This window comes from Candoia aspera, chromosome 13 (assembly GCF_035149785.1).
Source record: "Candoia aspera isolate rCanAsp1 chromosome 13, rCanAsp1.hap2, whole genome shotgun sequence".
NCBI classification, from domain to species: Eukaryota; Metazoa; Chordata; class Lepidosauria; order Squamata; family Boidae; genus Candoia; species Candoia aspera.
Genome location: NC_086165.1, coordinates 17,184,165 through 17,209,111, shown reverse-complemented (window position 1 = coordinate 17,209,111; position 24,947 = coordinate 17,184,165). Strand labels below are relative to the sequence as shown.

General features: G+C 42.4%; 1 protein-coding gene across 1 annotated transcript in view; it reads left to right on the top strand.

The window, feature by feature from the left end:
• Positions 1-24,947, top strand: part of IGDCC4 (immunoglobulin superfamily DCC subclass member 4) — an 86,305-nt gene that overhangs the window by 27,729 nt on the left and 33,629 nt on the right. Inside the window, exons 2-8 of the mRNA XM_063313841.1 lie at positions 5,107-5,230; positions 5,464-5,714; positions 10,602-10,743; positions 11,452-11,585; positions 21,095-21,232; positions 22,435-22,590; positions 23,959-24,369. Coding sequence (XP_063169911.1) covers positions 5,107-5,230; positions 5,464-5,714; positions 10,602-10,743; positions 11,452-11,585; positions 21,095-21,232; positions 22,435-22,590; positions 23,959-24,369 — 1,356 coding nt within the window. The remainder of the gene's footprint in view (positions 1-5,106; positions 5,231-5,463; positions 5,715-10,601; positions 10,744-11,451; positions 11,586-21,094; positions 21,233-22,434; positions 22,591-23,958; positions 24,370-24,947) is intronic.

Genomic DNA, 24,947 nt, shown 5'->3' with positions numbered 1-24,947 from the left:
TAAGCAAAGCGGTCACTAAGTAAGAAATCACATGACTGGGCTTTCCAGCTCAAAACTGACAAGACTAATCAGTTTCACACCTTCAGCTTTTGTTTGCCTCCTAATCACTCCCCCGACCTTGGGAATGCTCACTCCAGTGTTGGGATAATTAGCAAGAAGGGAATTAATGTTTGTGTTTACATTCATTGGAGAGAAAGGGATTACAAGAGAGTTAGCAGACACACAATGGGGAATACACTGGGCTGTTTGCATAGCATGCTAGCAGCTGCTGGCACCAGTGCATTGCTTTTGATATGTATTCCCCATTGTGTGCCTGCTTACTCTCTTGTAATCCCTTCCTCTCCAATCTCTCTGCTCTGTGTGGGGGGACAGATCAGGCAAGAAGAGATCACCTACAGAATTTGCTCCTCTCAGAGCAGTGATATTGGAGAGGAAGGGATTACAAGAGAGCAAGCTGGCACGCAATAGTAATAGACAGGGCTGCTTGCATAGCACACTAGCAGCTGCTGGTGCCATTGAATTGCTTTTGATTGGTATTCCCCATTGTGTGCCTGTCCCTTCCTCTCCAATCTCTCTGCTTTGCAAGAGGGGGGAAAAAGGATAACAAGTCAGGCACAGGACAATATGTACTGACTGTAATGGCAATCACTGAGGGACAGCACTGTCATAACTTCAAACGGTCACTGAACAAGGCAGTTAGTAAATGAGGACTGCCTGAATATAAATGCATGGACACTCACACAGACAGAAATGTAATTAAAATTAGCTACAGTTTATATGTTTACTTTCAAACCATTTAATAATTTTTCCCTTCTCGAACATAGAAGTGACAACTTTGTTGGCAGATTGCTGGGAAAGCCTTTGGCCCAGGAGAGACCAGAAAAGACACACACCAGGCATTTCTATAAAAATAATTTATTTACAGAAAGCAAAACATATTTAAAAGTCTTGGGCTCTCAGTGAGAGCAGCTTGACTCTCTACATGTCTGCACAGAAGGAAACAAACTAAAACAAGTCCGGGCAAGTTTCTCCCCCCAGGTGATACAACCATTAACACGTGAAAAGGAGACAATTAAATTCAACCTCTTCACCTGGCCAAAATGATTAGTTACCACAGCAACCTTAATCTGTAGTAGGAAACATTAACAAACTTGGTACTTTATGGGTAGAAAGATGTGCCTGAATGTAGTTGAACAGAGCCCTGGCAAAGTTTCAGAACTGAGATCTTTCCATGAAGAAGGGTCTCATGCACTATTCTGCATCACCGCCTTTCATTCATAATAACGAGTAGAAATGCAAAATGATTCATGTAGAAGTTAAATGAATCCATCACAATTTATTCTTCTAGAGGTTCAGGGCCTTTTGCATGTTAGCACAGAAAATATACATCTCTAGATGGAATTATTATTTTGTTATGCATGGAAGAGTAGTCTGTCTGCTCTACACTCTGAGGAGCAAAGTTTTATTTACTCCTCTTATCAGCTGCCTCTTTGTAAGGGAAATGCTCCTTTTAGGACTGGCTATGTCTGTGTTCATTCCCAATCATGACCGAGAACTGTGTCCTCTTTTATTCCACATAAGAAAATTTTTTCCTGTGCATAGACACCAGTGCTGAGAGATGTCACTCTTGAAGATTTTAATCAAATTTCATTAAAAGCTAAGGAACTGCAAATCCTTGTCAAAAGGCAATGTGGTGGAGTGGTGATGGCCCACGTTCAAATCCAGCTTCAGCCATAGAAGGTCGCTGGGCTTTCTCTCCTCCTAACCTCGCAATGTTGTTGTTGTCGAGATGAAATGAAAGCAGAGCTCCTTGAGTTTCTGGAGAACAGATAAATCTTGCAAAATAGTGAAAGAGTATTGAGATGAGAATTAAAGAGGGCAACAGTGGTGTAAAGGGATTAATTTCCTGCTAGTTTCTTTATGCCCCATCCACACTGAGGAATCATCATTTGGAGTTTTCAGTACAAAGTTGCACAAAAATTGTGAAAGGCAAACTTATTAAATATACGTATTTTACAGGCGAGATGCCCTGAGGCCGAGTGAGAGAGTAATAGATTGTATTTGCTTTTTAATATGCTGTAAATGATTTTCAGGAAAATCTTTCTAGAGAATAAGGTACAAATTGGATGATAAAAAATAAGCAGTTAGGACCTGACTAGTGGTGGGTTAACTAGAAATGTTAAAAAAAACAGGCAAGTAGTGTCGCTCCACATTTTTAAATATAAAGTCCCATTTTACAGTTGGGAAAACTGAGGCTCAGAGTTATTCTGCTTGCTGTGAGTTGAGCAAATATATGTGCCTAAGTTTGTAGTCTTTTGGGTTATTGTCATGGTTCCTGTTGAACAACTAGGAACCAGTTGCTGAAGTTTTGCAAATTAGGAACAGCAGATGCAGTTTATGTGATTCTTTTCTGGAAAAACACCTGAATACCATATCTAAATTAAAAAAAGACTCTCTGAGCTTGGTTGTTTACTTGCAGACATTTCATTACCCAACTAGGCAACATCGTCAGGGCAAGGGAGGGTGGGGTTTGCTCCCCGTTTATATACAGTGACTTGCCCTGCCAGTGTTGGTGTGGGTGTGGTTTTCTCCTTGGTAGTTCCTTGATTAGGCTGTTCTATGCTTGATTGTTGGTCTGGTGTTAATCCCTGCATATCTGGGTGCTGGCGAGGATGTGTCTTGGTCTTTTTCTTTCCTTCTTAGCTTTTTTATTGTTTCTTTTGAATGGTGTCTAAATGTGGTTTATTTCTATGTGTCTATTGATGGCTGGTTTGTCCACTTGTTCAAAGGGCAAGGTTTGGTCTTGAGTTTCATCAGTTGCATCTCAAGTTGCATCAGTTAAAAAATTCTTGGAGAACTATTTTGGGTTAGATAGATGGTTACTTAACCTACCCCGGAGTAAGTGATTCTGTGGTTTCTATAACATTGACTGAGCACATTCTATGGATGTACTCATTCTGGTTTATCACTTATGGTGTATGCTTTAAGATTATATATGAACTGGGGCACTATAACTAGATTCACAAATTATGCTAAGCTGCTGCTTGCTTAACAGTGGCTTACAGATTTAACAACAGTAATCAACCAGTCAATCAATCTTACAATGCAAGGGTTGGAAGTGACTTTGGAGATCATTTAGCCCAACCCCTGCTCCATGCAAGAATCCACTGCTGCATTGGTTGGTTTCACATGATATGCAAACTTATTAACCATGGCTGATGAACTACAGTGGCTGGATTCATTCAACATGCCAAACCAAACTAACCACCTTTGGTCTTTGCATGCTGTGTGAACCAGGCCAGTAGCTTTTTCAACAAATCATGGTGATGATAATTGGTAACAATTGTGGTTTGTAAACCATGCCTTTGGGTATAAGATGTGAACAGGTGACTGGGGTTGGTTCAGCCACAAACCATGCTTTAAAACAAACCATACTTTAGTTAGCATAATGCAAAGGACCAAACTGTGTGAAGCAGCTCCAGTTGTTTAACAGAGTCAGCCAACATGGATTCCTGGAGGGAGACATTCCAGTAAATGGAATCAACAGTGTAGGGTGAGGAGCTGAGAGGGTGGAGACTCTTTGGGGAGTGTGTTAGTATAAAAATAAAGTCAGTAAATAAATAACTCCAGCACTGTATTGAACAACTATCCTGGTCACCACAGGAGACCAGGAATTCTATGAAGGCAAGTGCATAGAATTCCTTGTGTTGGGCTGGTAGAGTAGGGACTGGCCTAATTCTTCTTCTTTCCTGCCATGTGCCTCTTGATCAGTGTGAAAAATAACCATGTAGAACTCTTGGAGAAAAAAATATAGAAATGTGTTGGGCCAACTCTACCGTAAAAGGGTGATGGCATTGAAGCAAGGCCCTTGCATTAAAGAACTGTAGTAGCCCAGGTGAGAAGTAGCTGCTGGGTTAAAGAGCAAGCAGTGCTTATCTCTAAAATATTAGCACTAGGATAGATTGTGCGGGCAAAAGAGTCAAGTACTTTAAATTAATGGAGCAGTTAACCGTTTTATTTGCCAATAATGTGTTTTTCCCCCCCTCCCAGCTTCCTTTGCATTTCTTTAAAGGTTTCAGTGTCTCTTGTGTTAATTCTGGGCATTGGTGCAGTTAATTACAAGCTCAAAAGTGTATTTGCTAACTCCCTTCCTGCTTTCTTCCCCCCCCCCATCCCCAACGTGGCCCGTTTATCAGCAGTCGGTAGCAAAAGGTTTAATAGGCTGCTTGAATTGCTGTAAAATCTATTAAAGCATGGGCAGCGAGCCACACCATTTCTCGCCCAGGCTGATAGAAAATGTTACACAGCCAGGAAAGAAAATTTCAGCTGGCTTGGTGACAGAATGATTGAGGGCAGAGTGGCAAAGGGCTGTGTCCAAGGCTTTGTATACAGGAGAGGCTGTTGTGGCTCGGTGTTTGTTGCTAGCACATCTGCCCAGAGAACATCCTGGAGAATGAGCTACAGATAATGCAAAATATTTGGAGGAGATGCTGACCTATGGCCACTCTGGAAAGGGATACACAAGCTTGATCTTAGGACAGTCACGTGCATCTTCTGTCTGCTTCAGTTTGCAGTGAGCTTTGAGTAGCATATTGGGAGGGTGCATCCAAAGAGGACAGGTCCAGAACCTTAATGGGTCAGATATGGGGACAGATGAGCATTTTAGGAAACAAAACAGATGCCTTAAACCAGTGTTTCTCAAAGTGTGGTCCGACAATCCCTGGAGGTCTGCCAAGACCCTCTCAGGGGTCCTTGAAATCAACATTATTTGCCAGCCTATGTTGGAAAATAATACAACATTAAAATCTCATCAAAGAATAACAAGCAGTAGTGGCAGAGAATGTGTCAATTTTAATTTTTAATGTAGTAAATATCAATAAATATAACCTTTTTTTTCATTTACAAAGAAAAGATTTAACTACTTGTCAAAAAAAACTCAGTGATGACACTTTGATCCTTGCTAAACCAGCACCCTGAGTTGAAACGGGCTTGCTTTATTTTGATTGATGCACTGTGAGAACTTGGCCAATTCAGGCTGATTCAGTAAATTGTACTTAAACAAACCATGGGTTAACATGATTTGGGGGGGGTCTCATTTTTCTGCAGGAGAACCATCTCGAGTGCAAGCCTTGGACTTGAGCTGTGTCTCTGGAACTGGACAAGTGACACTGAACCCCCATGAGATGTTGGAGCTGAGCTGCAGTCTGTTTCCTGATGTCAGCCCTTTGAGGTAGGCCAGGTCAGGAAAAAGGCACTGCAAGGATTTCAGGAATCCTGCTTTATGGTTATAGGGTATAATAACAGAATCTTGGAAGCCTGCCAAGGTTTCTCTCTACTCCGTCTTATACCAAGCAGAGTCAAGGCAGGGTTGTCTTTAGCTTGTTTCTCTCACTTTCTTTGTTCTCAGCACGGAGTAATCTTTTCTTTCCTTGTGGGTTCCTTACTCCCTTTCCTCTTCCCAAGGCTAGGTCTCCATTCCTTTCCACCTGGCGAGCAGTTTTCCAACATTACGTGGAGGAAGAATGGGCATCCACTGGGAGAAGAGGACAACCTCCATGTCCTCCCCAATGGTTCTTTGCTGATCACATCAACTGGCAGAGCTTTGAAAGAGGGCAACCATTCAAGAGGGTCCAGTGTGGAAGGAAATTACTCGTGTACCTCTCATGGCTCTTTTGGATCAGTCACTGGCCAAACTCTGGTGCTCCAAGAGTCAAGTGAGTATTTGTCCAATTAATTGCAGAAGCCCTTCAACCTCGGGTCTCCTTTTAAAAAGAAAATGAAGCATGTTTCTAGTCCTTACTGTGGTATAATGTAGACCTGAATGTCAAGGTAATCTGAAAGAAAGATCAGAACAGTTAAAAGAGCTTTAGGTCAAATTTCCTTGTGCCTAAAACAAGGGAATCTGCAAGAGTGGGATCGAAATCGGCTAGATGGCTGCCATGGTGCTGCAGTTGAAGCCCCGCCCATTTTTGTATGTGTCTATCGCCTTGCAGTTTTTGATCCCCCACTTGCAGATGCCCCAGCCTAGAAAGCAGATCTCCACTTATTTGCGTTAGGACTTTTTCCTTCCACATAGAAGTTCATGCATAAAAATACAAACTCTACATAAGTTAACTTGGGCTGGAGAATTCTGGGGCTTTACTCTGAACCAATATGCATCTGAGGACTGAATTAAGGCCAACTGATCCCTTAAACACAGCCCAACAATGGTGCCCCTTGGCCCTCCCATTGCTGAACTGACCAGACATTAAGACTCAATAAGTGCTGAAAACGAAAATCAAAGGTGGCAGTGAAAGAGCTGAGGGCATGATAGCTAGAGGAAGAAACTCTGTGGTGTCCCCCTTCCCTTGGTGCCCTAAGCATGTGCTTATGTTGCTTAATGGTTAATCCAAGGCTGCCTTCATCTTAGGAACAAAAAGAGTTGGGCACACATGGAATTTTGCAAAAACTTCAAGTCATCTGAGACAGGGGACCTAGCAGGCACTGAGGGACAGGGCTGTAGGCAGGTCGTGATGTGCATCAAAAAAGCCAGGATGGCAGCTGAGATTGTGCATCTCCCAGAATTCCTAGCCAGGTGTTCTAGAATTCTGGAACAAAGGCTGAGCAATCTGAAGTGCTCCTTTGGCTATCCTGGCTGAGATTGCTGGGAATTGTAGTTCAACATCTGGAGGAGAATCACCAGCTGCCTCTCTGTAGTCTACAGTCTTGATGTTATTGACCCCTTGAAAACCTACAATTCAACTTGTCCTAACAGTATCCATCCAATTCAATTCAATAAGAAATTGGGCAAGTTAATACCAGTGCTTTACAAGACATTGTTCATTTTTGTGATTAATATATGGCGCAAACCTGACGTTGATTATTAAGATTCTTGGTTGTTCTAATAAAATGAGTACATTAAACCTATTTTTAAACTTTAATTACTAAGAACAAAGGGGAAAAAATAAAGCAGCAGCAAAAAGAAGAAACAAAAGATATATAATATATATGAAGTTTACACCATAGTTTCAATACACCTTGACCACATTTCACTGTAATTGTCATACACAATCTATGTCTGTAAGCAACATGTTCATAAAACATATTTTATTGATATTTGTTCCATTAGCAAATCTTGTTTGACAGGTTAAATGGCCAGCCAAAGAAGTGAAACCTGTCTGAAACCCAATACTCCCTCTGCTAGTTTTAAAGTAAAAGTACTGTAATAGCTTCTTCTGTCCAAGTGAACATAGATGGTAAAGTGAATCGCCTGCTTGGAATTTTTGTTTTATTTTCTTGCTCTTCATAAAAAGCATCCCAAGTGCACCCCATGAGCTTTACACAATTTACAGAGAATGTGTTACCCAAACAAGAAACTGATAAGAACTCATGTTTCCTTCTTTCTAAATTATTAGATTGATTGATTGATTGATTGATTGATTAGCCACAAGGACATTTCAGAAGACAAAATATAAGACAATAGTGAGACCATATATAACAAAAAGAATAAAAGGCAGAACTAAAAGAAAATATTTCTGAATCACCCCTACAATTTACCCCAAGCAGATCCATGTTTGCAGTTCTCAATTGTTCTGTCTTACTCAGATAAAAGGCAATATTATATGTAATATTTGGGTTCTGACCACACACAAAGTAAATTGTTCTAATGTATGAATGAGCCATTTGTCTAATGTGTGGTCCAAGATACCAATCTCTCTCTTTACTATACAGTTGGCATTCAGATAATATATGCACATGTCCTCTATCTTTGGAGCAACACAAATACATGAATATTTGTGGTTAAGGAACTTAGTTAAATCTTCCCAATTTACTTATTGTGTCCAGCTGCTCAAATCTTGCTTGAGTGGATATCCCCCTGAGATGCTTGGGCATTTCTGTATTGAGATATTTTCCAGTTTGAAAGGTGTGTTCGTAGCAAGTAGCTCATCCATTCCAGTGTACCAGCTTTATTAAGGGTAGCTATATCTCTCTGAGCTTCTACATCCAAAATTCTTTGTGCAGCAGTCTTTGTAGCTTGTTTTCCAGAGAAAATTGTGCAAGAAACTTGGAGGCCACAACCCCTAATATAATTTGTAAGTTGTACAGTCCAAGAGGTCTCTAACTGAGATTTAGTTTGTTCTATCAGACACAATTTTCCATGGAATTGATTCTCCACCAGTAATTATATGCCCTAACTTTTGACAAAGAACAAATTGTATAAACTCCCAATTCAACTCTAACTGCAGTGGCTGTGGTCCTTTTATCCCAATACTCCTCAGAAGCTCTGACTGTTTCTGCTCTAGTAATGGTACATATTTTAAGTACAAACCTCAGCTCCATACAAGAGCATAGCGAGAACTTTGGTTGTATACATCTTGATAATTGGGGCTAAGGAACCTAGATAAGAGTGATTTACTAATTTTAACAATGAATTCATACATGCCCTCACTCTGCATGAGCTCCAATGATGAGGGAGCCAAGCCCAGTCCTGGAGAAGACATTCCTAAATAAGGAGTTAACTTGCCCTGTTAACTCACCATCTAATAGCCCTCTGTGGCTGTGAGGTCTTTTTCCAAAGATCACCGTGATTTGATTGGTTAGTTTACTTGATTTATTAATAATCAGAGACTTATCATGACAGTAGGAGCCAAGTCTTGTTAACCACCTACACAACCTTACTAGCAAATAGGATAATAGAATCATCCTTTGGAAGGGCAGCGTGACAGTTTTTATTTATTTATTTGTTTGTTTATCAGATTTGTCACCGCCCATCTCCTCCGAATAGAGGGACTCTGGGCGGTTTACAGCATAAAACAATAACTATACAATACAATTCCAATATAAAATATAGACTAAAACAATTTTAAAAACTACCAAATATAATAAAATCCTGATGGCTATGGTCTCATTCAGTCCTTGCGTAGGAGGGGCACTTCAAGGCACTAGCCAACCCCAAGTATGATGATTCTCCTCCCTGCCCCAAGCCCTATAGCAGAGCCAGGTCTTCAAATCCCTCCGGAAGTCCAGGAGGGAGGGGCTAACCTCACTTCCGGGGGAAGGATGTTCCAGATGGCGGGCACCACTGCAGAGAAGGCCCGCCTCCTGGACCCTGCCAGATGGAATTCTCTTACAGACGGGGTCCGCAGCATGCCCTCTCTGCATGACCGGGTGGGACAGGCTGATGAAGCGGGGAAGAGGCGATCCCTCAGGTAACCCGGTCCCATGCCATGTAGGGCTTTAAAGGTGATAACCAACACCTTGAATTGGACCCGGAAGCAAACTGGTATCTAGTGCAGCTCGCGCAGCAGCGGTGTTATATGTGCCCTTCTAGGGGCACAAAAATAGCCCGTGCGGCTGCATTCTGGGCCAGCTGAAGCTTCCGGATACTCTTCAAGGGTAGCCCCATGTAGAGCGCATTGCAATAGTCTATATGGGAGATAACAAGGGCATGAGTGACTGTCCGAAGGGCCTCCCGATCCAGGAAAGGGCGTAACTGGTGCACAACATGAAGCTGTGCAAAGGCCCTTCTGGCCACAGCTGCCACCTGCTCTTTGAGCAGGAGCCATGAGTCCACGAGGACCCCCAAGTTACGAGGACCCCCAAGTTATAATGATAATGATAACTTTATTAAGGTCTTTGACCAGCCTTTACAATAAAAGAAAATAGTTTAATTCAATGATTCATTGTCAGGAAAAAGGAAAACAATAAAATAATAAAACAATTTATCTAATTAAAAATTTTGCGTAATTGTATAGCTTGATGAAAATGTTTGGCCACCTGGCCAATCAACATCCCTTAAAAAGAAACAAATGTAAAAGCTATCAGTATGACCCACAAATTTAGAAATAATTGGGGAGATCAGATCTTGTGGCATCGTAAAAAGGACACTGTATGAGGACATGGGCAAGAGTTACTATGTCCCTGGATCCATAAGGGCAAAGGCTCTGTGAATAAGGAGTCCCATGAAATCTTCCTGCCAGCAGTGCTGAAGGGAGGGCATCAAAGTGGGCTCTGAAAAGGGCGGGGTGTTTGTTTTTAATGTTGTAAGCCACCCAGAGTCACTTGTGTGAGATGGGGCTATATGAATAGAATAAAATAAAATAAAATAAATCATATTGTCAGCATAGAACAAAGTGTTGCAATGCATGCTGAAGACCCTAGGCATGTGTACTTAGGATCCTTCCCCTGTCCTGTCAAGTCATTGATCTGTAGATTAAACAGCAGGGGGGCAAGTATGGACCCCCGTCTTCCTCCTTTGTAAGTATTGAACCTCATGGTCAGGGCTCCCTTGAACCCAAACCACTCCCTTGAGCAGGTATTATTTAAAGGGCTTTGATCAATGCAAGCAGTCTGAGTTCCGTACTGAGAACCTTCAATTTCCTCCATAATATTTCTCTGTTAACTGCGTCAAATGCTGCACTAAGGCCTGTAAAGGCAGCAAACAGTGGCCTCCCTTTGCTGACATATTGAGTAATTAGATGGTTCAAAGCAAAGCAGTTATCAATAGTAGGTCGACCCGGTCTGAAGCCAGGTTGTTCTGCTAGGAACTCACCTCTCCCTCTTTCTTTCTCTCCCCTTTCTCCCATCTCTCATCAATGATGATCTGCCTCCTCCTACCACAGCCTTGTCTCCATTTTCCCAACATCCAGAATCCCAATTTGTGGAAAAGAATGGCATGGCCCGTTTTGAGTGTCGGATCAAAGGGTTGCCTGCTCCAGCCATCACTTGGCAGAAGGACGAGGTGGCTGTGTCTTCCGAACCAAGGTAAATTGTGCTGGGATAGCAATCCTGTGCTTCTAGTCTGGGCTCACCAACTGCATCAAACACCACAGGGTGGTTTGGTTGGGAGTCGTCACATCGTTGGTTGTGGCTTGCAAGATGTAGTTTATGGCTAAAGTTGATGCATGAATGTAGTTGTGTCAACTGACAGGTGTATCTCTGGATTGTCAGAATGGTCCAATGTGTGTACTGTATGACCACAGGTAGTCCTCGCTTAATGACCACAACTGGGACAAGAATTTCAGTTGCTAAGTGAAGCGGTCATTAAGCAAATCCAATCTGATTTTATGACCTTTTTGGCAATGGTCATTAAGCAAATCACCATGGGTGTTAAGCAAACCATGTGGCTGTTAAGCGAATGATGAGGCTCCCCATTGATTTTGCTTGCCAGAAGCCAGCCAGGAAGGTTGAAAATGGCAATCACGTGACCACGTGACGCTGTGACAATCATAAATGAGAACTGGTTTGCCAAGTACCCAAATCATAATACATGACCACAGGGACACTGAAATGGTCATAAGTGCGAGAACTGGTTGTAAATTGTTTTTTTCAGCACTGTTGTAAGTCTGAACCATCACTAAAAGAATGGTTGTTAAGCAAGGACTACCTGTAGCTCTAAGGGAGTCTTAGAGGGATATTTTGATTTGATCCAGTATAGGAATCAACCTTTCCTCTTCATCCTTGGTTTCATAGGTTCATTGTTCTCCCAAACGGTGTCCTTCAGATCACTGACGTCAAGGAGAGCGATGTTGGCATCTACCGTTGCATGGCGACTAATGGAGCAGGAAGACGCTACAGCTCTGGTGCTCCCCTCACTCTCTTGAAAGGTACATTTTAAAAATGGGGGTGGGGTGCTGATTACTAAAGGCTACAGTATCTCTAAAGGCCCAAAGTGGACGTGTTCCTCTCTTTCAATCTCAGTTGCTTCCATCTGTTGCACTGATATAATAATTCTGGCAAAATTATTGCAAGGGGTTTTGAAGTAACTTAATGGAAGGGCTTTCAGATATTCTAAAACAGGGTTTCTCAGCCTTGGCAAGTTTAAGATGGGTGGACTTCAACTTCCAGAATTCCCCAGCCAGCCTTGAAGTTGAAGTCCACCCATCTTAAACTTGCCAAGGCTGAGAAACCCTGTTCTGAAGCAAGAGCAAGCAGCCTATGAAAGGCTGAAATCTTCTTGATACCTACAGGACACCAACTGGTGAAGCAGTGACATCACTGGGAGGCATGTGACATTTCAGGGGAGGAGTTAAAGGTGGGAATAGGAGTAGGAGATACCTGGCAAGCAAGACGCCACCAATTCTACCATAAAACTCTCCCCAGATCCTGGAAACCAGCCCTAAATGCCACCACCAAGATTTGGCCATTTTGGCACTGAGTTTGAGCAACGTAACTTCTGGGTGCTGAGACGGGTGCAAATGGGATCCTAGAGAGTCTGAGGGGTCCCCCTCCCCCTCCCCCCGCTCTAAAATGCTATGGAAATTGTATATAGGATCATGGTTTGATTTATCATGTGTGCACGTGACATTTTATCAGGGAAGCAAAAGAGATGGGAAGGGGAAGGGTCCTTGTGCCAAGACGTTTTGGGTAAAGCAATGGAAACAAATAAGAAGGGAGCACTGGCAAATTCTAGCACACACACTTGATACGGGGCAAAGGGTTTATCTCTCAGGGCCATTGCAAAGCCATGCAGTAGCTTTTGGAGTTTGTTCATCCGTTCCTGTGATCAGAGTCCTAGGAATTACGTGAGCAAATAGATCTGCATTGAGATTATGACTGAGCATTAGCAGAGACATTCAGCAGGAGGCTGTGTCAAAAACGTTAAGGCAGCAGTTATGACCCCATGGTCTGCCTGCTTCTTTTTAACGTGTGCCTCATGCCATCTTGACTTTTAAATTTTTTACCTTCCCCTTCATGAACACCCCTGTCCATTATATCTAGTTATTAGTCAGAAGCAAAAAAAAACAGGTTTTCCTTTGTATTGGCCTCTTCTATTCCTGAACTTCTGAAGGAAGGGTTATGGGCTGGGCAGAGATGAGCTACTCTCCTGGGTGAGGATGGGAGAGAAAATGCAGTGATTTAAGCTGATTTCCCTCTTCCCCCAATCTGGGAATAACACTGAGTCTTCAAGACCAATAACCCTCAACCAACCTGTCTTCTTACAGTCATCCAAGTCAGTGGTTATCAATATATCTTGTTGTACTGAGTTCCTCAGGTTAAGGATATGCGGAGATACTGTATGCTCACTTTTGTTTAAAGAGGGAAAAATATCCTTGCTAAACCTTCTAGTCAGCTTCGTTGGTCCTAATGCTTTTTAGAAATGGGAAAAAAATTCTCCTTGCCCACTTTTTCTGTGCCATGCCTATTTTATGCATCTTGATACATCTCCTGCGTCACGATCAAGGCTGCCTTTATATAATTGTAAATTAGCAGAAGCAACAGAAGGGGGAAACTAGAAACTGAATGGTCTTTTTCTTCTTTTTTTTTCTTCTTTTCTTTCTTTTCAAGTATTTTAATCATTGTCAAATTTGCTTTGTTTATCTTCTTTTTTCCCTTTTCAATATACACAAACAGCATTAGGTAACAATACAGTGGAGACCTTAATACTAAGGAATCTGTTTATTTATTGTACAACAGATATTTTGAAGCAATCTGCAGCAGTTCTTTAATGACATATTCAATTCTGGGTGAAAAAGCCAAATAATCTTTCGCTCATCAACATTGACATTTTAAATCATAATTAATATTGATATAACATTTCTTTCTTTTTTGAAGTCCTTAATGGTCTAAGTTATTCAAACATTAGAGTGTTAATAATCTTTCATCAACACTGCAGATACCACTGCATCAAGACAATATAATGCATTATGTAAGTTTTACAACAATATAAAAGTATTACTATTTTTTTTAAAAAGAATGCCTTTACTGAGGCACACTTAATGTTTTCCCATAGCTGCATTTCAGGGTCATTTGCTGAACTGTGTTCACATGTGCAGCTAAGCCATGATTTGTTTAATCATGATTTGTGGAATAAACCACTGTTGATGGTGTTCACATGTCATACTAAGCCATAAACCATGATTTACAAACCACAAGTGCAAGATTCTCACAACATGCTGGAGTAAAGCTGAACAATTCAAATTAGGTCATAATATATTTTATTTATTTATTTATTTATTTATTATTTATCGAATTTGTCACCACCCATCTCCTCCCACTGGAGGAGAGAAACCTGTCTTGGAAGATGTGCATCATGATTTCCTCTTGCAGATTATTTCATTTTAATCACTTGCATGATAATGTTGGGGTATTCATAAGGTTATCTGCCTCCTTTTGCCTCACCGACACCCATGTTGGAAAAGAACAGATTTTCCAACAGGAAGATTTAGGTCTGGGAACAATGCTTAGGCTGAACATTGGTAGAGAATTTTTTTTTAATCCATTGGTATAAATAGGTGCCAAGAAAATGATGGAGAGCCATGTTTTTTGTTTCCTAAAGTATTGATTCAAAACTTCAGTTTTAAACTGCCACCAAGCCCTCTGAGGAAAATGTGGTTCTCATATTTTATCCCCCAGCCCCAGTGCTCCGTGCAAAAGCAGACAGAATATGGATGAGAAGACACATCTGGGCATGATGAATGCTTGGTTTGGCTGCTTTTCATGTCTGTCTGTCTCTCCTTTTTTTAGTCTGGGACCTGGAAAACGGTTGACATCTTGACATCTCCAGCAGGTGGCTGAGCCTCTTGCTTGCTGCCTTATTTCCAAAGCCATCAGGGGTGGCTGGGGGCAGCCGATGGAAGCCCGTTTCTGCAAAAGCACTCTTCCTGTGTTTCTCACACAAACGAAACTGCAGAGATTTGGCAAGGTTCTCTCAAACATGGATGTGCAGGCCAATCAGAGAACCTCTTACAGGCATCATCCTATCTATTCTCCACTTGCTCTAACAATGGCAGAAACCCCCAAACCCCAATTTTTGCCAGTGTCTTCTCTCCAGGAGCTGGCATAACAGAGGGAGAAGAAAGGGCAGTGCCAGATTTGAGCAGCCTCCTTGGAATTAAGAGAAAGCTCAGAAAGCTTGATTGGAAGAGATTTTAATTGGGCTTTGCCACAACTCTCTTTTGACCGTTCCTTGAGATAACACAGTAAAATGGTGAGAAAGAATGAATGAGAAGAGGTCCTATTTCACTTCATTTGTATGTTTTTTTTAAAGTACAAAAATTATCTACAGAAGAAGTAGAAAAAAGATAAATGATAGATGGAAACAAGGACGAATGCTGGACTCTACCCTGAAATGTGTTGTCCCAAGAATGTATAAATAATGATGATGTCTCTATAAACTGATCACGTGCTGAGTTCTGTGGGCCTCTAACAAAACGAGTTTATTTTGCAAGTGTGACACAAGCAAACGTCGTCATTCAAAATGGGACAGCCACTGGAGGAAAGGTTCAAGTAGCTGCTGAAGGTTTCAGTCTTCAGTCTTGGGTTGAAGGTGTTTGAGCTGTGTTAGGAATCCTGATTTCCAATTAGTGAAGTTTGTCCTGCTGCTTGATGCTGTAGGGCAGGATTTCCAGGCCACTACACATTTTCCTAGACAGCAGGCAATAATTCTTTCGAGCCATGGGGAGTTCTTCCAAAAATAAATGAGACTAGGGCAAGGGAGTAGGTTGGGTAAGGGTAAAAACCCCATTGGATTAATACAATTCATCCATTAGTTAACTACAGCTCCTGTGATTGCTCAAAATGATACCCAACTTATTGAAAAGATAGAGACATCCTCCAGCTGACAGGACCTGAACTTGAGAAAAATACTCAGCAGGGTTTGTTTATCCTTGGTTGGGAGAGACAGTGGGTGGACCGAGAAGTTGGGGGAAAAGTTGCATGTTGCTGCCAGGAATTATATAAACAGGTCCATGAAGTTTCTAGGACTTGGTACAACTTGAAGGAAGCTTTATCTTTAATGGCACACTAAAAATTACAATTTGGGGGCAACCTCTGGGAGGGATCTCTGGTGCTTTGAAGCTTTTAGGGAATGATGTGGTCTCGTGGCTGTGCATCTGTGCTGGAAGCAGCTTGGAAACTATCCACATTTGGTCAACCTTGAGAATTGCATGTCAACCCACAGGCCAAGAAAACTTGGCTAGGGTATCTATATTCTGATTGGTGGGTGGGGGCAAGGGTTAGGGTTAAGCTGTTGCCTAAAAAAAACCCTTTGTTTTGCTTCCATGGATGGGTAGTATTGATGCATTTTTCTCTTAGATTAAATGCTATTGTAAAGCCATGGGTCGAAAAGGTCATGGCGTGGTGTTTTCTCCCATGCTGGTAGCGAGGATTCAGGGCGGTTGTTATGCAAGGAGAGATGTATAAAGGCTGGGCAGACTTCTCCATATAAATTTCCAGATGTTGTTCAGGGAGCTGTATTCCAAACAGGAAGGAGGCTGTGCGGGGCCTTTGCAAAGAGATCTTTTCTCCATCCTGGGAAGAAATGGAGAAGTTGTGGTCAGGTGAAAGAAAGGGGTTGGTGGTAGAGTTGTTGTTGTTGTTTATTCGTTTAGTTGCTTCGGACTCTTCGTGACTTCATGGACCAGCCCACTTCAGAGCTTCCTGTCGGTCGTCAACACCCCCAGCTCCCCCAGGGACGAGTCCGTCACCTCTAGAATATCATCCATCCACCTTGCCCTTGGTCAGCCCCTCTTCCTTTTGCCCTCCACTCTCCCCAGCATCAGCATCAGCATCTTTGCCAGGGTGTCCTGTCTTCTCATTATGTGGCCAAAGTATTTCAGTTTTGCCTTTAATATCATTCCCTCAAGTGAGCAGTCTGGCTTTATTTCTGGAGTATGGACTGGTTTGATCTTCTTGCAGTCCAAGGCACTCAGAATTTTCCTCCAACATCCCAGTTCAAAAGCATCTATCTTCATTCTCTCAGCCTTCCCTGGTCAATTATGTTCCCCACCTGGACCTCAAGGTAGAGATGACCAATGAAACCTCTGGTCACATTCTCTGACTTTTGTCCTCAAGTTTAGAGTCATTGTGTCTTTGAAGATTTGCTTGGAAATATGTCAGCTATGCCTGTAGACATTCCAGAAGCTGACACAATGAGCAAAAGTAGGCTTCTTCAGTTTGCAAGTTGGTCCATCCTCTTATTTCTGCCCTCTTGAAAAACTGAGGTCAACATTTTCAGACCTTTAGTTTGGGGTGACCTTGGTGGGTTTCAGCTGAAGGCATTTTCCTTCATACATCCCACTAAACACCCTTCCATTATCAGAAGAGTCATTTACTAAAAATCAATATTAGGAATGAATTAAGGCAAGAGAAATTACACAGACATATTTAATTTGCAAAATCTGATCAGGCCCCCAAATTCCATTTTTCAAGTGCCACTTGAAGAATTTGGTGGAAATGTGGTGTGTAAATATTTTAAGTAGAATAAAACATGCATTATTTTGGTACAGATTCTTTTTAAAAAATCTTTTTGTTTAATCCAGTGAGTGTACACATAATTTATAATGTTCAACATTTTCATTCCAAGGAGAAGGGGTAATTTTAATTTGGCTGAAAAAACATTACTGCATGTTCTTGTCTGCATGTATCAGGTTCACGTGTATGGGCTGAACACAGGGCATCCTGGGTATAGTCATAGAAGTCAAGATGGTGGCCATGACCATGGGCAAAGAAAGGTTGTAAAATTGGGTGCGGTCACGTGATACCTCACTTAATGACTGCATTGGTTAGCAACTCAGGTTCTGGTCCCATTTGTGGTCGTAAGTCGAGGACTACCTGTATTCTAATACAGTGTTTCTCAATCTCAGCAACTTTAAGATGTGTGAACTTCAACTCCCAGAATTCTCCAGTCAACAGAGTTGAAGTCCACACATCTTCAGGCTGCCAAGGTTGAGAAACACTGCTTTAATCCATGAATAGGCAACCTGATTCCACAGGCGCCCATGTGGCTTGCAGATATCTTTCTTGCTGTCCTTGTGGATCCATTCCAGTATGAATTTAATTTCACTTTTCAACTTTTTCGCTTTCAACTTTTTTAGAGAAACATTAAATAAGAAAGTCACATCTCACACTGACTTTACTTCTGGAGGGTTTTGCCCCTCCAGAAGCCCCAGAAGTGTTCCTGGGAAATTAAAATGGTGAGAGCCTGCAAGGCAGGCTGTGTGCCCATCTTCCCTCAATTGCTTAAAGGGAGGAACAAGGAAGAGCTTCACCACTTGGCCTCCTGGCAAATGGTCGCCCACCGTTGAGGCATCCCCATGGCGGTCATTTTGTCAAAGCGCCCACAATATGGCATCAAAATATGCCTACCTCTGCTTTCATCCTGCCCCTTGTGCTTTTTCCTGGAGAAAAAAGAAGGCAACTTTGCTATGCTGCTGGCTCTATTTTGACACTCTGATTTTGTACAAATATTTGACAAAGGAAACATGTTTCTGTGGGGCACGACCACAGCAAGCAATTACATCTGTCAGTTTCAGTGGCATTCTGCCAACCGCAATCTCTGAACATCATCTCCAATAGCCACATATTAACTCCCAAATTCTCAAGGAACACATGTCCCTGCTGGGAAGGAGCTGCAAATCTATGGTATCAGCTCTGCCAATTTCCTAGCGCATCTGTGGTGTGTGTTAGGCGGCTGGCATCCTGACCTCCATTTAGAGGCTGATCTGTTGCTTTCAGGGCCTTTCAGAGGTCTTTACAGGACCTCACAGGATGGAATCTCTGAGGGAGGTGGTGGTGCACCTCTTCCTCAAGAGAACATTGCTGGACCCAACAGTCCTGGACAATTTTCATCCAGTCTCCAACCTCCTCTCTCTAGTGATGGTTGTTGAGAAGGTGGCTCTACTGCTTCAGGGAGCCTTGGAGGAAACAAATTATCTGGTCTCTCTTCAGTCTGGGTCATAGTATGAGACAGCATTGATTACACTTGTTGAGGACTTCTTGTGGAGGCTGAAGACTGGGGTGGTGCTACCGTCATAGCTCTACTTGATCTTTTGGTGGCTTTCAATGCAATCAATTAAGGAATCCTTCTGGAACAACTAGAGACTAGGATCAGTGGGCACAGTGTTGTGGCAGTTCACCTTTCTCCATGGTCAATTCCAGTTGGTGTTGGTGGGGACTGGGGGGAGATTGAGCCCAAAGACTCTCAGATTTTATTTAAAAATAAAAATTGTGAGTTGGAAAAAGTGTTTCCAGACTCCTCCTGATACAGAAGAAGGCATTCTCTCTTTGACCCAGCTCTTCATGGAAGGACCACTTCCAGTTCTCCAGCCCTAGTTTGAGGTTCCACAGTATTCAGGATGGTTTCCAGCAACCCCAAGTGGGGTCAAGGATGCTGAAAAGGAGGTGGATCATCCTTGGGTTCCTGTTTTTAGCAGCTCAAGAGACAGAGACACGAAACAACTAAGCAGCCTTGGCACTTGGCTGTGAACTTTCTCACCCTTTTCCTGAGCAGGAGCTTGAAATTGTGTTGAGATCCCCCCACCAGCGAACCACCTCCCTTGAGGATGGATTCAGGCTCTGAGCAGCTGTTCAGGAGAAGAGAGGGAAAAAGATCCATCTGTGATTTTTCTTCCCTGGTTGCGTAGAGAGTATAGAGAGCAAGGGAGTTCACAGTTGACTTGATATGTAAATGTTCTGCAAATGCTGCTGGTTTTGACAGTCTTTCAAGAAAGGCAATATGGGCAGGGCTTCAATCACATGGTTGTAGGTGTCGTTTTGACTTTTTTGATCCCATGTGGACACCCCTGAAAGAACGACAGGCCCGAGGACAGCCTGCTATGGCGAGAGACATTAAGCACAGATTTGTGTATGAACCATCTTCCTTTATCTCAAAAGGGTTTGGCAAGCATGAATCTATTTAATTAGGAGCTTAAGCAGTGGAAAATTGGTCGGTGGGGAGCAAGTTTAATTGGGGGGACTGAGAATTGAATGTGCATTTGTTTACTCCCCAAACAATTGTGGGTTTGGAGTGTTGGTGCAGTAAGGAATCCAGCCAATAATTCGTTTAGAGTTGCTCCTCTTTTAAGAGCAAGTGGTTGTTTCTGTCGGCTTGGTGAGGATCCTTGCATTTTCTTCGACTCAAAAAGGATGGCAGCATTAAAGTTGGGAATGCAGGTTTAAATCAATGCAGTCGGGTAAAAAATGGCTCAGTTGGTCAAAAGGGACAGAAATGAATCCTAACTGGGTTTTTTTTAACGGAGCTGCAAGGCTTTGTAGACACCAAAGTCTCTGTGACCTTTAATAGATTGTCCTGACTGTGTAAGGTTGAGGCAAAAGACCCCAAAGGTGAATATTTTACATTAAGGGCAGGAGAGAGCAGGAAAGGAAAGAAACTGTAGCTCAGTGTTAAGGGTATCTGCTGTGAGTAGGCAGAGCTGGTTTCAGGGTCAGACTTTGGAGAAAAGCTGTTGGGTAGAGAAGGCCAAGGATGGGAACACAGCATCTGAGGACAGGGGTATTTGTAGCAGCCACAAACGGCCCAGATTGAATTTAAAAGTTCACCATGGCTGAAATCCTACAAGCATGGCCAATTCTGTGAAATTCCAGCTTTGTGAAGATTTTGGGAGATGTAGTGATTTCACAAGATTTCAGATCTCCCTCCCTCCCTCCCTCTCTCTTACTTTCTCTATCCCTCTTTGACACCATCTCTCAATTTCCTCCCTCCCTCCCTCTCCCCCTTTTACACCATCTCTCAATTTCCTTCCTTCCTTCTTTCCCCTCCCTCCTTCCTCTCTCTCTCTTACTTTTTCTCTCCCTTTGTTTTACACTATCTCCTTCCTCCCTCCCTCCCTCCCTCCCTTCCCAGGGGATGCCTGAGCCATTGGGCAAAATAATGGAATGGGGCCTAAAAAAGACTGGCAATTCCTTACAATAGGTGATAGGAGGACATAGTCTGCAAGATATCTCGGTCCCAAGCTGTTTATCCTGTACATTTTCTTCGCAACTTTTGTAGGATTTTCAGGGTAGATACTCAATTTTATTTCATGATTGTCCTTTAGAGCTGAGATCTGCTCAAGGTCATCTTCCTGCAGTAGATCCCCCAACAATAAAGTCAGTTTAAAAACACCACTTGGAGAGTTGCTTGAGCATCCTGGGACTAAAGTTGAAAACCAGAAGACTCTTTCACAGTGGAAGGAAGCTCTTGAGATGGTACATGGCACAGATTTCGTAAGAATGGTAGTCAATATCTAAGACCTTCATTCTCATGCAGACCTTGAACACTGGACCTGGAAAACGTGTTTTTTTTTCCCCATTATGGTTTTGTGAAATCATTCTGCTTGAAATATTTGTTTGGGGGGTGGAGGTTAAAAAGTAAATCTGAATTTTGTTGCCCTAGGTCACCAACAACCAAGGATGGGTGATGTGGTCATTGTCACCGCACCGGAGAATGCCACGGTGGTGGTCGGAGAAACAGTTGTACTGGAGTGTGTAGCATCAGCTAATCCCACACCATTCATCTCTTGGATACGGGCGGGTAAATGAAGTTAATTCTGCTTCTGATGCCAAGAGGCCATTCCAAGATCTTTTTGTCTTAAAATCTGGTTGTTGTTTTTTAAAAAAGAAGCTGCATTCTAAGAAACTCTATAATCTGTAATTGAATATACAGAAACTAAGTTTGTAGTAACTGGAATGTGGCCACAAAGTCAAGCTTGCCAGTTAATGTTAAAACAAAAGCACACAATTGGTTTATCCTGTTTGATCTGTACAAGATACAGAATTCTAGTTCCTGGATGCCTTTTGATCTAAATTAGTCAGGGCTGATCTGGAATGATTCCCCAGTTTGAAAGGTCAGGGTGTGAAGGCTGATCTTTTGTTCAGGTCTGGTGGGAAATCTGACGCATGTGTTAGCACTCTGACGAAATATCTCCTTGGTTATCTTTAGGGTTAGGGGCTTTGATAAAGTTCATGGAAGCCACTTTCAGGGTCTGAGCATGGAAGAAGAGGCAGAACACGTCTCTGTTTTATAGAAATCTGTCCTTTCTCTGTTAAAGGAGCATATGGCCCAGATCAAGAGACACGCAGGAGACCAGGCCGAAAGTTGCAGGTTGGAGTACCATCTGGCAAATAATCCAGCAATGAAACCTCACATTTTGCTGGATAGAACAGGGGTAGGCAGTGTATATAGGTGCCAAATCAGCATGGCATGGATGACAATAATACCAACAATAGTGTTTTATTGGTTAACATTTTACAAGATTTGGCATCCTGATCTAAAATCTTGTGGGATTTTGACAGTAATGCTTGCAATGCAATAAGGTTTAGATAGGTAGGTTGGTAAGTCATAGATATGAATAGTAGTTTGCCAACCATTGCTATAGAAAGGGCAATGTTGATTTTAAAGCTCTGTCTTTTAATACACTACTTTGAGTACTTGAGCCTCTTCCACTGATCTCTGCTAGATCCAGCCGTGTCAATGTGTACCCTAGCAAATTGGGGGAGATACTTGTGGAGTCTTACATTGGGCTTGCTACCCACCAGTAGAAGATAGTAATGCACAAAGTTGGCTGCCCACCTTTATAGAAACTAAAATTGGTGGAGAAGATTTATGTCATGCTAAAATAGTTGAAACACAGACATGATCCAGACAGAGATCTCCATGCCAAAGCTGAGTGTGTTCAGGTTTGGGGGACATTGCTACCCCACATGAGGATCTGATGCTTTGCTTTTCCTTTAAAGATGGGAATCCTATTTCTACGGATGTGATTGTGTTAGGACGGACCAATCTCGTGATCCTTTCTGTTCAGCTTCATCATGGAGGAGTCTATGTGTGCCGCGCCAACAAACCTCAAACCAGACAGTTTGTAACAGCTGCAGCTGAGCTCCAAGTCCTTGGTGAGAACACAGAGCATAACACTACTCTGCAGCCACGAAGCCCCCTTTGTTATTTTTGCCTGTCTTCAGAAGAATGATAGGATGGTTGCAAACAGTCCTGCGCAGCAGATTGTTCTTTTGCTGACTTCAGCTCCCAATTGCTAGACCTTTCAGGATGGAGCAAAGAGAAGTGGCTTTAGACTGTCTTTTTCTTCTTGTGTCAGAGGAAAGATCCTGCTGTCTTATCAACATTGGGCTGGGGAATGGCAGTCAAGAACTTGACTTTATGCATTTGTGTTAAGCTCTAATTTTAACTAGGATTTGCTGAAGTGTACTTGGTTCCTGTAGGGTGTTACTGTAAATCGTAAGCCATGGTTTCATAACTACAGTGGCTGGTTTCGGTCCTCATGTTCAAGTAGGAATTAGCAAGTGGTACTTTTGAGTGCCAAGGTACCTTTGATACCGCTCAGACTGTGTTCAGGGAATTCCCCAAATAATTTCTGGGATTTGGAATGAGTTTCTTACATAAATTATTGTAGGAGATTTCATGGAACCATACTAAATTCTCCAAAGTTCAGCATTCATACGTGGCATTCAGGGAAGAAGATTGCTAAAAACCATGTGAAATTTGGAAGTCGTCTGGCATTTCTGCCCCTTTTCATTTATATTTTTATTCTGTGATGCCTGACCCATCCCCAGGTGGTGGATCTCTATGCTAAGCTCAAACCAAACAAACCAGATTATAACTTAGAGCCAACTTCTTTATGTACGTCATCTTCCCCAAATAGTCTGCCTCAACATAAATAGAACAGCCATAAATATATCAAATTACATTAAGTCAAGCGTAGCTCATTTAAAATATGTCAATATTTAAGAGTAAGGCAGCCCCTTAGAACAGTTAAGCAATATCTGGTGTCAGTTATATTGACATTGTAATGATAAAGAATGTCAAACAAAAGAGTGCTTTAGAAGGAAAAATAACACATGTGTCCATGTGCATTAGAAAGAGAGAAAAGAAAAGAAAGTAAAACCCTTCCATCTCTGTCATGGGCTGTGAGAATAACCTTGAGGAAGAAGAGGAAGAGCCGCAGCCAAGACAACAGTCCGATAAGAGAAATCTGAGTCCAAAGCAGGAATGGAATTTGAGAAAACGTCTCAGACTTGACCCTCCCTAGTTCTCTTTAGGATAGAGACGAGGGGGGAGCCGCATTCAGAGCTGCCAAGATTCTGTTACTGTAACCAAACAATAAAAGGGTTATAGGATTAGTATTCATGACTTTGGTGTTCGAGTCTGGTGCACCTTGTAGAGTTTACAATCTCTCTGCTCTGAAAAAGAGAAGACTTTGCCATCAACCACTGTGCTCATTCAGTTCTTCTTCAATCCCTTAGCTCGCCCTACCATCTCCCAGGCACCGGAAACCATTTCTCGCAACCGGGCCAGCACCGCCAGGTTTGTCTGCAAAGCAGAAGGAGAGCCGCTGCCCATCATTCACTGGACAAGGAATGGGAGGCCGCTTCTGTCCAAAGGACGAGTGAAGATTCAGGGCAGTGGTACCCTAGTGATCAACCAGATTGGCCTGGATGATGCGGGCTATTACCAGTGCGTGGCTGAAAGCCACCTTGGCATGGCCTGTGCTACGGCCAGGCTAGAGGTGATTGTGCGGGAAGGTCTGCCCAGTGCTCCGAAAAGGGTATCGGCTAGTTCTCTCTCCAGCACCACTGTCTTGGTATCCTGGGAACGACCAGAGTTCAACAGCGAGCAGATTATTGGATTCTCTCTTCATTACCAAAAAGCCTTGGGTGCGTTTCTTGTATTCTGAAGGCGTGTTCTTCAGGCTAATCCTAACATAAGAAAATGGGGGAGCATTACATTTGTGTAATAACCTTGTAGGACATGGTGAACAAATATTACGTCCAGGATCAGAGTGAGCTTCTCAAACCAGTTGACCACTTTGGGGACTTCCCATGCTTGGTTGGCAACTGAGGAAACAGAACATTGGACTGCATTTTGGTGTAGGTTGATACACCTTCAGGATTATTGTTAAATTTCAGTCACCTTCTCTTTTCTGAATGGTGAAGTTTTATGCGTATTTATGAATTCCACGTTATTTCGCTAAGCTTCTTTGCTAGTGGGGATGCTTAAGAAATGCAGCCTTAAAGTCATTAATGCAGGCTGAAAAATGTAAATGTTTAAACACAGAAGATCAGGACTTCAAACACTTAGTTGAATGGTTACTTGAATTGATTGATTCAAAAGGTGACCCTAGTTAGTGTGTAGGGGTGTGTGGGTGTGAATAGCTTTTAATACACTTATTTACAAAAATAGCGCATAACTTGAAACCAAGAAGGAGCAGCTTGTAAGGGACAGAGCTGACAAG